Here is a 15,506-nt window from a genome sequence, read left to right on the forward strand (position 1 = left end):
GAGAGAGAGGGCAGTGATTGAGTTTTGACACAGTGTGAGAGAGAGAGGGACAATGATTGACATCTGAAGCAGGGTGTGTGTGTGGGGGGGGACAGTGATAGAGTTTTGAAGCAGGGTGAGTGAGAGGGGCAGTGATTGAGTTTTGACACAGTGTGAGAGAGAGAGGGACAATGATTGACATCTGAAGCAGGGTGTGTGTGTGGGGGGGGACAGTGATAGAGTTTTGAAGCAGGGTGAGTGAGAGGGGCAGTGATTGAGTTTTGAAGCAGGGTGTGAGAGGGGGCAGTGATTGAGTTTTGAAGCAGGGTGAGAGAGAGAGGGCAGTGATTGAGTTTTGAAGCAGGGTGTGAGAGAGAGGGCAGTGATTGAGTTTTGAAGCAGGGTGTGAGGGGGGCAGTGATTGAGTTTTGAAGTAGGGCGAGAGAGAGAGGGCAGTGATTGAATTTTGAAGCAGGGTGTGAGAGAGAGAGGGGGCAGTGATTGAGTTTTGAAGCAGGGTGAGAGAGAGAGAGAGAGGGCAGTGATTGAATTTTGAAGCAGGGTGTGAGAGAGAGGGCAGTGATTGAGTTTTGAAGCAGGGTGAGAGAGAGAGAGAGGGCAGTGATTGAATTTTGAAGCAGGGTGTGTGTGAGAGAGAGAGGGGGCAGTGATTGAGTTTTGAAGCAGGATGTGTGTGAGAGAGAAAGGGCAGTGATTGAGTTTTGAAGCAGGATGTGAGAGGGGGCAGTGATTGAGTTTTGAAGCAGGGTGTGAGGGGGGCAGTGATTGAGTTTTGAAGTAGGGCGAGAGAGAGAGGGCAGTGATTGAATTTTGAAGCAGGCTGTGTGAGAGAGAGGGGGCAGTGATTGAGTTTTGAAGCAGGGTGAGAGAGAGAGAGAGGGGGCAGTGATTGAATTTTGAAGCAGGGTGTGAGAGAGAGGGCAGTGATTGAGTTTTGAAGCAGGGTGTGAGGGGGGCAGTGATTGAATTTTGAAGGAGGGTGAGAGAGAGAGAGGGGGCAGTGATTGAGTTTTGAAGCAGGGTGAGAGAGAGAGAGAGAGGGCAGTGATTGAATTTTGAAGCAGGGTGTGAGAGAGAGGGCAGTGATTGAGTTTTGAAGCAGGGTGTGAGAGAGAGGGGACAGTGATTGAGTTTTGAAGCAGGGTGTGAGAGAGAGGGCAGTGATTGAGTTTTGAAGCAGGGTGTGAGAGAGAGGGGACAGTGATTGAGTTTTGAAGCAGGGTGTGAGAGAGAGGGGACAGTGATTGAGTTTTGAAGCAGGGTGTGTGAGAGAGAGAGGGCAGTGATTGAGTTTTGAAGCAGGGTGTGAGAGAGAGGGGACAGTGATTGAGTTTTGAAGCAGGGTGTGAGAGAGAGAGGGGACAGTGATTGAGTTTTGAAGCAGGGTGTGAGAGAGAGGGCAGTGATTGAGTTTTGAAGCAGGGTGTGTGAGAGAGAGAGGGGACAGTGATTGAGTTTTGAAGCAGGGTGTGAGAGGGGACAGTGATTGAGTTTTGAAGCAGGGTGTGTGAGAGAGAGGGGGCAGTGATTGAGTTTTGAAGCAGGGTGTGAGAGAGAGGGGACAGTGATTGAGTTTTGAAGCAGGATGTGAGAGAGAGGGGACAGTGATTGAGTTTTGAAGCAGGGTGTGAGAGAGAGGGGACAGTGATTGAGTTTTGAAGTAGACTGTTGAGAGTTACAGGTCTACAGTTTGAAAACTGGGATGAGCCCCTCTCGCGCCGCTCTGCAGCATCACCGCGGCCTTCCTTGAACTTCGGCCCCGCCCCCGCTCCTCAGTCTCCCTCCTGATTGGCGGGCGGCTGGTCAGGTGGTGGAGATTCCCGGTCCCGGTCGCCATTTTGGGGGAAAGTTTGGGATTTCTCCGGCAGTGACCGGGAATAGGAGGAGGAGCAGCGGCGGCGACAGGGAAAGTTTGTTTTGGTGGGAGCGGCAGCGAGGTGCCCGGGCCGGCTCAGGGCCCCACCTCTCGGGGTGGGTAGGGACAGAGACCAGGGCTTTGGGGGAAGGCGGGGGGAGGTGGTTCACCGGCGGCGAGTCAGCGAACGACTGCACCTCCCCAGGAGGGAGGAGAGCCCGGAGCGTGAACCCGAACCTGAACCCGCCTGACTGGGGCGGGGACAGGGAAACGCTCGGCCCCGCGTTCTGGGCTGCGCAGATAAGGGGGTTGGGGGGAGGCCGCCGCTCGCTGGATCCCCTGCAAAGGACAGACAGAGAGAGAGGAAGGACACCCCCTTCTCAAAAAAAATTCCCCACACCCAGCAAAGGATCCAGTGGGTGACCCTGAGAGTGAGGGTCAGACACTAGGAGAGTCACCCTCAAGGACCCCCTCCCCAAAATAGGCTCCTGCAGTCACCTTGAACAAGTAGGACAGACCAGCCGGGACCGGGCAAGGTAAACCAGCAGGAACTGTCTGATCATATACGGTATTCCAGGCTGAGGAAGGAGAGAGTCAAGGATGTGGTCCTCCTGAGGCCAATGCTTTACAAACCGGTCAGTCCACTTCAGGAGGGAAACACGGGCTGATGTTAAAAAGGAACCAAACATATCTCTCTCCTTCCATTCTCCAAACAAGCCCCAGCCTGTTTGTTGTGAAGGAAAATCGATTGTCAGTGAAACCGATTGCACTAAACATTTACACATCCCTCTTGAGTCGGAGGGAAAAGTTGCGATCCTGTGTTTCTGGCAGATTGTCAGGACCTTCTGAAAGCGCAGAAGGAAAAAAAAGATCCTGCCTCCTGGAGACTCTTCGGAGGGTAACTTAGAACTGGAATTGCCAACTGGAGGAACTTTAACCTGTGAAGGAAATCTGAAACAGGACGATGCCGGTTCGAAAGCAGGGTGAGTTTCAACATGTTAAACTTTGAACTTAATTTAACCTTAATATAAGGATAATCATTTAATGAAAGTTTTCAAAGTACGGTGACACTTTGTATTTAACGCCATTGAAACGAACTTTAAGACGAACCGATTTTAATGCAGGAAATCTTTGCAATTTTCTGCCTAGTGCTAAAGGCTGGACAAAGTTGAACTGCGTTGTAACTCGTGAGTTGTTGCGGGATCGGGCCAGTAATGATCGTTAAGTGTGTGACTATTTTTGCCCCCTGTCTCTGCTCAGATGCTCAGCGAGCTCTGAAGCTCCTGGAGAATTATCGCGCCAAGCTCGGCAAGACTGAAGACCGTCAGCTTCGTGCCTCCATCGAGAGAGTTATCAACATATTCCGCAGTAATCTCTTTCAAGCATTAATAGGTACGTACGTAAACCGCTCTACATCAAGCCTTCACTTATTAGTTTTCGGGTTAACAACAGCATCAGCCGATAAGAACTGTTAACAATACCAATGGGTTGTTCTGAACATCAGAACTTAAACATTCCGGACAGAGATAGAGGTTTGACGTTTTAACAACGCAGGCATCCCATGGCTTCTCTTATCCGATCACGATACCATTCTCTCGCCGTAAGCTGACAACCTGTTGCCTTGCGATTCTGTCTGTGAACCACGGAGAGGCGAGAAAGTGAGAATAGTCAAGTGTCATTGGAAATACCTGAAGGACGTTGTCACGTCATTTTTAACGCCGTAGCACTGAAATGAACGGCAACAAGAGTGCAGCGTTTCCAATGAACTATGCCTATAGTGTTGAACGATCAGATTTCAACGTGCATGAAGCGATTCGGTTGCATTCAGGAGCACTTGGGCAGTTTGTGTGCGGTGAACAGGAAGCATTATGGAGGAAGGGGCGTGATTTATGGATGTAAACAGTTTCGGCTGTGTCACCTCTGTTTGAGTTGGACACGCGTAGAAGTGGTGCTGAAGGAAGTACTCCCAGACATTTTAAGGAAAGCCGAATGATTTAAATTACTTCTTGATAACTAATGGTTTTTAAGTAGTAGCAAGGGTAATGGGAGTTGCCTTATTATTCTGGATGTCAAATTTAGATTTTGCAAAATGGGAAATTCCTTTCCTGATTTCAAAACTTATTGATGCTTCAATTTAATTAGCAGTCCACACTCTGGATGGAGTATAGTGCAGTTGATTAAAATCATCTTGATGGTGTGGAAGAGGAAAAAATATAATAATATTGCAAAGAAAATTATCTCTGTTGTCTTCAGCTGTAACTTACTTTGCATTGAACCTTCAAATACATAAACGAAAATAATTTTAACATTGACATTTTATTTATTTGTGGGATGTGAGCATTCTGGCCAGCTGGCATTTGTTGGTCAAGCCGCAGCACTTAATGGCTGTTAGTGCTGATATCAATGAAATGAGGTACATTTCACTGTTTAATTATAGTTATAATCCTAAAATGAATATAAAAGGTTCAGTCACTGTCAAAAGTCAATCTTTCAAGTGTTCACTAGCAAACCAATAACATTAAATGGCTCTGACAAGCAAAAGTTGTATTGTAGTATTAAATTGTCATTGTTGACTAAATAATACTAGTGTCTAGTAGGTCTTATTGGTTAGCAGAAGATTCCAAATGTACTGTGGAGATGTGATCTCCATCCAAATGTGAATGTAACTATAAAGAAAAGCAAGCGATTGCAGCATAGTGATGTTTTAAGTGGTTCATAGATAAACTGCTCCTCTGGCTACTAGGATCCTCTAGTTGAAGGAGTAGACCCATCAGGAAATCTGGTAGGCTTGTCATCACTTCCAGCCAAAACTGGCTGACGAGCATAGACTTTCTCTAGAAAGTACACGTGAATAGACACCACCTGATGGTGACATGACTTTGCTGCAAATGTGTACGTTATTTCTAACAAAACAGGTTTTGAAAAGTAATTGAATGGAAATTTGGTTGTGTAGTAAACAAAACTAAAGGTGAAATGATTGGCTCAGTAAAGATTTATAAATGGTGTGTTGCATCTTATTGTTTGAATCAGTTTTACTGTTATATTTAAATTATGGACACAAGAAAATTGCATTGAATTTGTTGACAGTACAATAGTCAGCATGACAAGTGGCATGGAATTAGGGTTACCGGAGCACTTAACTGAAGGAACAGACAGGAATAAGTTTAGGTGAGGACTTGACTCTTTTCCCTAAAATGTATGCAATGATAAACTATTAAAACTTGTGTATGGATAGTCAGGAATGTTAAAGTTCAGTTGTTAATGTGGAAACAGTAATAGAGGCAAGTTTCTTTGTTATGGGCAGGTGTAGATTACATGAAGGTTACTGTAGAGTTCTGGATCTGCTGCCCTGCTTTGTGCACATCCTTCCTCCTCCATTGCTGGCCCCCCACCACCCAAGGTGATTAAAGTAGTTCATTTCATGTTGTAAATTGGCAAGATTGTTGCTTGGGCTGTAACTATAGTTATGAAACACCATCATCTTTTGGATATCTTGTTTTCTGACTTGAGCAGAAGACTCTACGAAAAATTTGTTTCTTTTAGAAAATGTAAAAACTGCAGCTGGATGGTTGGGGGTAAACTTTTAATGTCAAGTGTTAAATATATTAAGTAAACTTGTTTGCATTAGAGTTTGAGGAAGAAATATTTTGCTGTTGGGGCTAGTTAATGTAGGGACCAAAATATAATTTCAGCCAAGAATTTAGTACTTGGGACAAAATGAAGAAAGCAAGATATGATTTGCATTGCTGTAATCAACACAAACCTAAAGAAATGAATAAACAATATTGTTAATGTTCCTACTTTTGCATATTTTGTCTTATTGGTATTTCTTTAAAGATAGTTTTCTTCTGCAGAGCCATTTTCATTACAAATAGTATAAATTAAGTTGCCTTTTGATATTAAACTATCAATTATAAAGAAGAGATGCAGTCGATTTCAGAAAGTTGTTTATGGGTTTTATGTTTTGATAAGCTAAATAGCACATGCTAATTTGGGATGGTGTGGCAAGAATGGGAGAACTGTATCTGAGTTATACCTTGAGTGTTTTTTTAAAGGCAAATTGGTGATGCTAATGTAGCTTTCTGTACCAGTGCAAACCCAAATTAATTTTTTATGAATTAACTGAAGGTTTCCTGTTGTCTTCCTTTAGCTTTCAATCAACCAGCATGTTTAGCTCCTCCAAGGAAGTCAGCATGTCTAGCTTTATTGTGGCTTGCACCTTTTGCATTCCTTACTAATTTGCCCATGTTCTGCATTTCAGGAAAGAGATAATGCCACCCATTGAGTCTCCCATTAGTCAAAATCCTGGTGTAAGATCTACAAAATGAAAAAAAAAACAATTTATGTGCAAAACTGATTTCTTGGCATTATTCCAATTGACTAATATTAAAGTCCATTGATACCAGCTATGAATTGGGTTCCAAGGACCTAAAATATAAAGACTGGGTTCTTGGTCTTTATTCAAAATAGAGGAATAAACTCACCTGTAAAGAGGTGCAGATTGAGTGATTTTACAAAATTAGGAGAATGGAGTGCATCTAACAAATAGTGTGGGCTAGATGGAGAGTTTTCTTGTGTCCTATATTTGGCAGCACCTACCTTGCCTTGCCCATGAAATTACATTGAGTTCACATGTATTTGACTTGAATTTTTTGGCAGGGTTGATAGAAACTAAATCTTTGATCTATTTTTAGACCCACTGTATAACTTCAGAAAACCTATTTGCTAACTATTTGTGACTGTCCCTCTTTTACAGTTAGTATTAATGCATTTTAAACTGGAAGTATGGTTTTGTAGGCTGCGTTAATCTTTTGGATCTTCATATTATCAGGGTAGTTGATGTTGCTATTATAAATTATCAATTGTAAATACTAGAAATCTAAATTAAAACAATTTGGAATGATCATTAAGAAAAACTAGCCAGACTTGTTTAGTGAATAAGTCAATCAAATAAAGTCGATGCATTTTGGGACAATTATCTAACTTAAAATGTAAATTGACAAATGATTGAAATTGGGACATTCTGTAATGAACCACCCTGTTGTAATTGAAGGTGACGGATGTGTCATGGTAAATTGCATGGCAGTAATCCATTAAAGGTTTCAGGTGATACCTTTTTGATCGCAAAGCTGTGCGTATGCTGCTGGACCCTTAATTGGACTACAGCTTTCAGTTTACTGATGAATATCTGTTATAATGAAGTTGTGATTCTTTTTAACATTTATTCTTACTATTGTGGTGTTGCATTTCCATTTCTGTTCTGAATATGCTGCATGACATAGGACCTGAAGGTATGTTGACTTTTGATGCATTATCAGGTTATTGTTTTTGCTGTATTAGGAATTTTCAAAACAAATTCAAATAGCTGATGGAATGTATGGTGGAGTCCATTGTTAATGTGCTTTTATTTAATAGTTGGCAAACTTGTTGGAAAATTCCAAGAGAATTTCACCATTGAGTTTGAACTTTGCATCCTTAACTGTTCCATTTGTTCTAACTTAGTTTAGTTGCTGTTCTTTTGGGAGGGTGAGGGAATAAGTGCATATTTGTTTAGTAACTATAGAAAATTCTAACTTGTCTACAATGGAATGATTTCTATACTGAGTAATTATGTTTATATGCAATATATGTTTAAATAATGCACAGTCTGTGCTTGGTTTATCAAACAGAGATAAAGCATTCCACGTGCAATGAGATGTCTGCTCTGTTTATTGTATTTTAATTATTTGACAGGAACTTGCACACCAGTCAAGGATGTCAGAGTTTTGATAAAGATTGGCAGTGTATACCATTCATTTTGAATTGTGGAGCATCTTTAGCCTTGTTGTTTTTCTATAGATAGCATCTCATTCATTTGTAATGTGAATGTTCCGCTTTGTAGCGTGAGATTTTCCACTTTTTAATTTAAGTGGACATTATATTACTAATTAAACATAGAAAATATGTTGTTTTGAAGTGAGGAAGAAATAACTCAGTTCAGGGATGTTACTTTCCAAAATTTAAAGGGACCTGGATACGCACTTTAAAAAAAATGCAGAAGGAATAGTTACTCAGGCTAATTAGATGAAGTTGACAAAATGTAGCGCTGGAAAAAGCACAGCAGGTCATGCAGCATCCGAGGAGCAAGAACATCAACATTTTGGGCACAACCCTTCTTCAGGACTCCTCCCAGTCCTGAAGAAGGGTTATGCCCAAAACGTTGAATCCATTGATCCTCGGATGCTGCCTGACCACCATTTATAAACTCTGACTCTCCAGCATCTGCAGTCCTCACCTTTCTCCTAAGACTAATTAGATAGCTCTTCCTGGCAACAGCCTTTGGCTGAAACCGAATATTTGCAGCCATGGTGCCCTATTTGAGCTCTTGACTCCATATCTCCTCTGCCACCAAGGCCATTTATTTCTAACACTATCTGAGCCTGTTTGTGCCTCTGCTCAACTGCTAATTCCTTTCTACTGATCCAGTGTTTTCTGATCAGCTTCTATCCTGAACCTCATGAGACGGAGTTTATATCTTGCTGCCAATATCCTAACTTGTCCAAATGCATATTCATCTATTATTTATGTTCACTAACCAAACTATACCTCTTGTTTTAAAACTACTAACCTTGTGTTGAAACCTTTGCTTCTTCTCACATGTAAAGGTAGTTTTATGATAGGTTTATGTATTAGTACAATTTTGTTATTCATATTGTATAATCTTGAGTGCTCTTCCCACTCTGGTGGCTTACACATGCTGAGTTTTGAAGTATAGTGGATTGATTGGCCTTCTGTATTGTAAGATTGACTGGTTCTGTTACTCCTGTGTTCAGGGAGAATGCACTGAAAATCCATATATGAAATTAGATATGGCTTTTTTGAGGGAGTGGATGATGGAGAGATGTTGGTAATATAGAATTATCTTTGCTAAATGTAACAGGGTATGCTGTTTCCTTGCACTGTAATTGGATATCACACTGCAGTTGAAATCCTATGCTCTGTTCATGAGCCAATTGGTTTCGATCACAGCATCTGTTATGTATTGCTTTTGGGGGGGAAATAGTACTTGAAAGGAATCAACCGTCCTTCTAAAATCCATTTTCTTAATGCTAATGAGAATTTGAAGGATTCCAGTATGATTGAATAGAATGTGGGGAACCTTTTCAAGTAGCATAATATCTGACCTGCCAGCTTCCTTTTCATTTCTCCTGCAAGCTATTTTACTAAGTTGAAATCCACCCAGCCCACTTCCATATAGGGGTATATTTATGATTGATTTATGTATTAGTAGGATTTTGTTATTCACATTGTATAATCTTGAGTGTCCTTCAGTTCTTTTTTCCCCCATTTTTAAAAAGAACATGTATGAACAAATTCCTGGAAATGAATGATATTTCTAACTTGCAATGGAGTGGAATAGATTTCTCGCAAATATACTTAAGTTTTAACTTACTGTTTTCAGAAGAGAACTGGTTGATTTTTTTTTGGATTAGGAATGGTATTGGGCCATAGAAGACAAGGACAATATGTGGAATTTGGTTTCTCAGGTACTCTTCAATGGTAACTATTATGAGATGTAAAGTTAGATGGTTGGTTTTGAATTGTTTTGTAATGCTTTAGGCACAGAAAGGAGTTTTCTGGTACTTAATGAATTCAGACGAAGACACAACCCCCCCCCCCCCCCCCCCCCCCCCCTGCCCCCCCCAGGAAAAAGAAGTTGTTCCTCACAATGTGGTTTTCTTGGATGAAATATGATATAAGCAATTCATTATTAAGGTTTCATGTGTTGCTGGTTGTTTAGTGGTCAATTTATTTTTGTTCGACTGTATGTAATGACAAATGATACTCTCCATAGCAGTATTTATAGTGTAGGTTTGAAGTGTTGACTTCTGGATGCAAAGTTGCAGTTATTCTGTATAGTACAGTGAATGCACACCAGCTAAGGAAAGTCAGCTGAGTTTTTGAGACTCCTGAATTGAGCAGATGTGTACAAATTAAGTTAATTGTATTAGGATGTTTTATTGCAGCTCCAAATTATAGACAGATTCTTACTCATTTTAGATTTTTTTTTTCTGTCCTATGTTTCCTGGTTGGAAGTGAAATGACAAGAAGTTCCATGTTTATTAGACTTAGTTCTGTTACTCCCCATTCCAGTGTTCTCACCAAAGCAGCTTTATGGAATGAAGCAAAATTTAATCTTTTTATTGTTTTCTCATAAGATGTGAACTTCACTGACTGGTCGAGCATTTAGTAAACATGAGAAGGTGGTGAGCTACAGTCTATTTAGTGTAGGTGCACCCACAATATTGGTAGGATGGAGTGCTAGGAGTTTGGTCAAGCAATAATGAAGGAACAGCAGTAGGTTTCCAAAATATGATGTGTGACTTAATGGAGAACTTGCAGGTGGTGGTGTTCCCATAAATCTGCTGTCCTTTCCTTCCAGAAAGCAATTAAGTTGTGGAGTTTGGAAACTGCTGCTGAAGAGTCTTGGTGAATTTTTGCAGTGCATTTTGTAGATGGTATATAATGTGCTGCAGTGTGCAGTTGGTGGAGGAATAAATGTTTGTGGATTGCTGCCAATCACCTAGGTTGCGATTTGGGGATGAAGTGAAGCTGCTTGTGGAATTGGAGCTGCACTCCTCCAGGCAGGTGGGGGGAATTCCATTACAGTCCTGACTTGTGCTTTGTATGTGATGTTCAGACTTTGGGGAACCGGGTGAGTTACTTGCCATAGCATTCGTAGCCTCCAACATTTTTGTATTCACAGTATGTTTGTGACTCCAGTTCAATTTCTGGTGAATGGTAACCACTAGAATATTGATTTTAATATTGCTGTTTAATTTTAAGATCTTGCTGCAATTGGACATTGCTTCAGTATATGAAGGAAAACATCCCATGTAATACTTTCTTTACCACCTTTTATCTGCTTGTCCTTCCACCTTCAGGGGCCTATGGATCTGCACTCCATGGTGTCTCAATTTTCTCTAGATACCCTTATTGATTGTGTATTCCCTTGCCTTGCACTTTTCTGGATTGAATTCCATTTGCCACTTTTCTGCTCACTTAAACCATTGATATTACCTTGCACTTGTTCTTTGCTAACAACTACCCAGATAGCTTTTGTCGACATATTTTCCAATCATGTCTCCCACATTAAGTTTAAGCTTTTTACACACAAGTAGCAAGGCACCCAGCATTGAACACCACTGGAAACCACTTTCCGTTCATAAAACATCTGTCAACTGTTTATCTTTGTTTCCTGTCACTGGGTCCAAATCTCCACATTCCCCTGTATCCCATGACATTTAATTTTTAAGATCCTGTCTGGCAGAATGTTATTTGTGGCTTTCAATAGGAGATTATACAGCATCAACTGAACACCAGCCATTAATTGTTTGAGATCAGTCATCTCAGGTGCAGGACATGTATGCAGGAGTTCCTCAGGGTAGTGTCCTAGGCTCAACCGTCTTCAGCTGCTTCATCAATGACTTTTCCTGCAACATAAGGTCAGAAGTAGGGATATTCGCCAATGACTTCACAATGTTCAGCACCATTTGCCACTCGTCAGATAATGAAACAGTTCATGTTCAAATGCAACAAGGTCTGGACAATATCGAGGCTTGGGCTGAGAAGTAGCCAGTAACATTTGTGGCAGGCTATGACCGTCACCAATAAGAGAGAGTCTAAACATCACCCCATTGCATTCAATGATGTTACCATCACTGAATACCCCACTATTAACATCTGGGGTATCAATGACCAGAAACTCAAATGCATTTGCCACATAAACACAGTGGTTACAAGAGCATGTTAGGAGCTAGGAATGCTGCAGCGAGTAAATCACCTCCTGACTCCTCAAAGCCTGTCCACCATCTAAAAGGCACAAGTCAGGGATGTGATGGAATACTTTCCACTTGCCTGGATGAGTGCAGCCCCAACAACACTCAAGAGGCTTGACACCACTCACGGCAAAGCAATCAGCTTGCTTGACACTGCTTCCACTCCCTTCATCACTGACGCTCAGTAGCAGCAGCATGTACCATCCAAAAGATGCACTGCAGAAATTCACCAAAGATCCTCAGGCAGCACCTTCCAAACCCATTACCACTTCCATCTAAAAGGACAAAGGCAACAGCTATATGGGAACACCACAACCTTCAAGTTCCCCTCCAAATCACTCACCATCCTGACTTGCAAATAAGTTGCAGTTCCTTCACTCTTGCTGGTTCAAAATCCTGGAGTTCCCTCCCTAATGGCATTGTGGGTCAACTCCCTGCAGGTGGACTGCAGTGGTTGAAGAAGGCAGCTCACCACCATCTTCTCAAGGGCAGCTCGGGATGGGCAATAAATACTGGCCAACCAGCGATGCCTATATCCCACAAAATGAATAAATTAAAAATAAAATCCTTCTTGTTATTTTCCCTGCAAATTAACTTAGTATTCTGACACAACCTTCCCTTATTAAAACAATGCTCAGTATCCTGTGTAATCTATACTGCAAGTAACTAAGGATCTGATCTCCATATTGAGTGCAGTAATCTACCTACCAATGATGATGTCTCCCTTGTCCACGCTTCTATCCACTGCAACCGCTCCCCACCCCCCCCCCCCCCCACCAATTTCAGGACGTGAGCACCCTTTTCTATGTCTATTGCTGATACCCATATCCCAGAACCTATCACAGTGAGTTGTGTTGAATAGAGGCAATCCATTTTCAACTCCCTACTATTACCCATCTAGCTTCTCTTCCTCCTTTGTCTACGATCGATAATCCATTTGTCTGTCTATCCTGTGCTTTCTCACCCTCCCTTGCCTGTTTGATTTGCTCACTCTGTGTACCAAATCTGTGTGGCCTTCTGGCTCCCAAAGATTTTTACAGCATCTGTATTTTTAATGTAGCTTTATTTTTGCTGCTTCCTTCAAGGAATTAATATTAAATGACCATCTTTGTGCACTTGTAGCACACGCATTCCTGCTGTATTTCAGTGTGCTACTCAGCTGGAAGTCCAGTGCACCTCTTCACGTCTCTTCTTGATTATGGTGTACCAAATGAATGCAGATTGTATCATGCTGGATATAGGCTGAATAATTCTCATTCTTCCTCTTGCCTTTCTGCCCTTACCTGTCTCTGGATATTATTTATCCCTTTTTATTTTTGATTTCCTGATTTGGTCGGGTCAGTAATAGTCAATATTACACAACTAAATATTATTAGGCCAAAAAATGAGTCTTAAAATTGTCTGACTTGAGCCTGAAATCACTTTTTTTTTCCTGAAAGATTTGTAATTGTTCTGATGGATATACAAACTTATTAGAAAGCTTGAATTTGTAATGCACTGTCTAAGATAGCTTTTTTTATTTTTGATCCATTATTTTCTAAATGAAATACAGTCTCAGGTAGATAGGATAGTGAAGAAGGCATTTGGTATGCTTTCCTTTATTGAGTACAGCACTTGGGAGGTCATGTTTCAGCTGTACAGGACATTATTTAGGCCACCTATCAGAAGGATGCCATGAAAGAGTTTAGAAAAGATTAACAAGGATGTTGCCAGGGTGGGAGGATTTGAGCTAGAGGGAGAGGTTGAATAGGCTGGGGCTGTTTTTCCCTGGAGCGTCGGAGGCTGAGGGGTGACCTCATAGAGGTTTATAAAATCATGAAGCATGCATAGGATAAATAGACAAAGTCTTTTCCCTGGGGTGGGGGAGTCCAGAACTACAGGGCATAGGTTTAGGGTGAGAGGGGAAAGAATATAAGAGACCCAAGAGGCAACCTTTTTTCTGCAGAGGGTGGTACGTGTATGAAATGAGCTGCCAGAGGAAGTGGAGGAGGCTGGTACAATTGCAATATTTAAAAGGCATTTGGATGGGGATATGAATAGGAAGAATTTTGAGGGATATGGGCCAGGTGCTGACTAGATTATGTTAGGATATTTGGTCACATGGATGAAATGGACCGAAGAGTCTGTTTCCATGCTGTACATCTCTATGACTGCATAAGTCCTTGATGCTTTCTTGGATGTATCCATCTACCATTGTCCCTCCGTAACCTAAATTTTTATCTGCTACCTGTATCATAATTGACTTCATGTTCTGTTTACCCATGATCCTTGTCTTTGTTGATCTGCCTCCAGTTCACAAGTGCTTGCTTCAAATTTAAAACTCTCGTGTTCAAATCTTTCGTTAGCCTCACTGCTGCCTAGCTGTCTCACCTTGAGCTCTAAACAATTCTCAGAATTCTGTATTCCAAGAACTTACCCTCTTGTGGATACCCCACCTTTAGTGTATTGAATATTGTTGGAAGCTGAGGTTTTAATCATTTTGCCCTGAGGTTTGGAATTCCTTCCATCAGTCTTGGCTTTTCAGCTGTTCCATAAAACATAGTTTTAGTTATCAGCTTTTTTATTTTCTGTTTAGGTTCGGGTGGCATGTTTTTGTTCTGGTTATGCTCATGTTATGAATCTTGATCTTTTATTGGTGTTTGCATCACCGTATAAATGAAAGGGATTAGGGTTTCAACAGTATTTGCATTAAGTTGGTATTGATACAGGGTATGGAGTAGCAGAGAACTGTTTAAGTGTTTGTATGAGATGCTTCCTTACAACCTTGCTCCCTGCTCATACAGCCATAGAGTTGTACAGCATGGAAACTGACTCTTTGGCCCAACTCATCCATGCTGACTTTGTTATTCTACATTAATCCAGTCCCGTTTGCCAGTATTCAGCCCATATCCCTCTAAACCCTTCCCATTCATATACATCCAAATGCCTTTTAAACGTTGTAATTGTACCCACCTCTACCACATCCTCTGGCAGCTCATTCCATGCACGCACCACTGTCTGCATGAAAAGGTTATCCTTTAGGTCCCTTTTAAATCTTCTCCCTCTTGCCTTAAACCTATGCTGTCTAGTTTGGACTTCCTTACCTTGGGGGAAGGACCTTGTCTATTCACCCTATCCATGGCCCTCATGATTTTATAAACTTCGATAAGGTCACCCCTCTGCTTTCGCTTCAGGGAAAATAGCCCAAGCCTACTTAGCCTCTCCCTGTAGATGAAACTCTCCATCCCTGGCAACATCCTTGTAAATCTTTTCTGAACCCTCTTAATTTTCCCAACCTTTCCCATAGCAAGGAGACCAGAATTGCACATAATATTCCAAAAGTGGCCTAACCAATATTCTCTACAGCCACAACATGACATCCCAACTCATATAATCAATAAACTGACCAATAAAGGCAAGCGCACCAAACGCTACCTGCGACTCCACTTTCAAGGCACTATGCACCTGCACCCAAGGTCTGTTTATTCGACAACACTGTTCAGAACCTTACCACTAAGTGTATAAGTGCAGCCCTGATTTGTCTTTCCAAAATGCAGCACCTTGCATTTATCAGAAATTTTCACTTTTTCAGAAAATTAAATATTTGTGGTGTATTGTGCTAGATAATAAAGATTTAAGCATACCAACCATAACAGTATTTGATATTGTATTATGTTACAACACAGACTGCCAAATCGAATCGGCCTCCCTGTCCCAGTATTCATAACACAGCAAAATTAAAATACTGTGACCCTCAAAATTGGCTCGAGTGGTTCATAACTGGGCTTGTTGAATAATTGATGCTAGACATTGGGTTATATCTCAAACAAAGGACTTCACAATTTGTTAACAAT

The 15,506-nt window shown here is 41.4% G+C and overlaps 1 protein-coding gene across 22 annotated transcripts in view; it reads left to right on the forward strand.

Annotated features, from left to right (window-relative positions):
- Positions 1–1,813: 1,813 nt before the first annotated feature.
- LOC140478823 (disks large homolog 1) overlaps positions 1,814–15,506 on the forward strand; it is a 459,945-nt gene continuing 446,252 nt past the window's right edge. For 9 of the 22 annotated variants that reach the window (XM_072572237.1, XM_072572240.1, XM_072572246.1 and 6 more), the window contains exons 1-2: positions 1,815–2,838; positions 3,116–3,247. In XM_072572237.1, the coding sequence (XP_072428338.1) occupies positions 2,820–2,838; positions 3,116–3,247 (151 nt within the window). In that variant the 5' untranslated portion in view covers positions 1,815–2,819. Of the gene's footprint in view, positions 2,839–3,115; positions 3,248–15,506 lie in introns of all 22 variants that reach the window. The other 13 variants (XM_072572248.1, XM_072572249.1, XM_072572254.1 and 10 more) reach the window with 3 other exon arrangements.

This window comes from Chiloscyllium punctatum, chromosome 6 (assembly GCF_047496795.1).
Source record: "Chiloscyllium punctatum isolate Juve2018m chromosome 6, sChiPun1.3, whole genome shotgun sequence".
Taxonomy (NCBI): domain Eukaryota; kingdom Metazoa; phylum Chordata; class Chondrichthyes; order Orectolobiformes; family Hemiscylliidae; genus Chiloscyllium; species Chiloscyllium punctatum.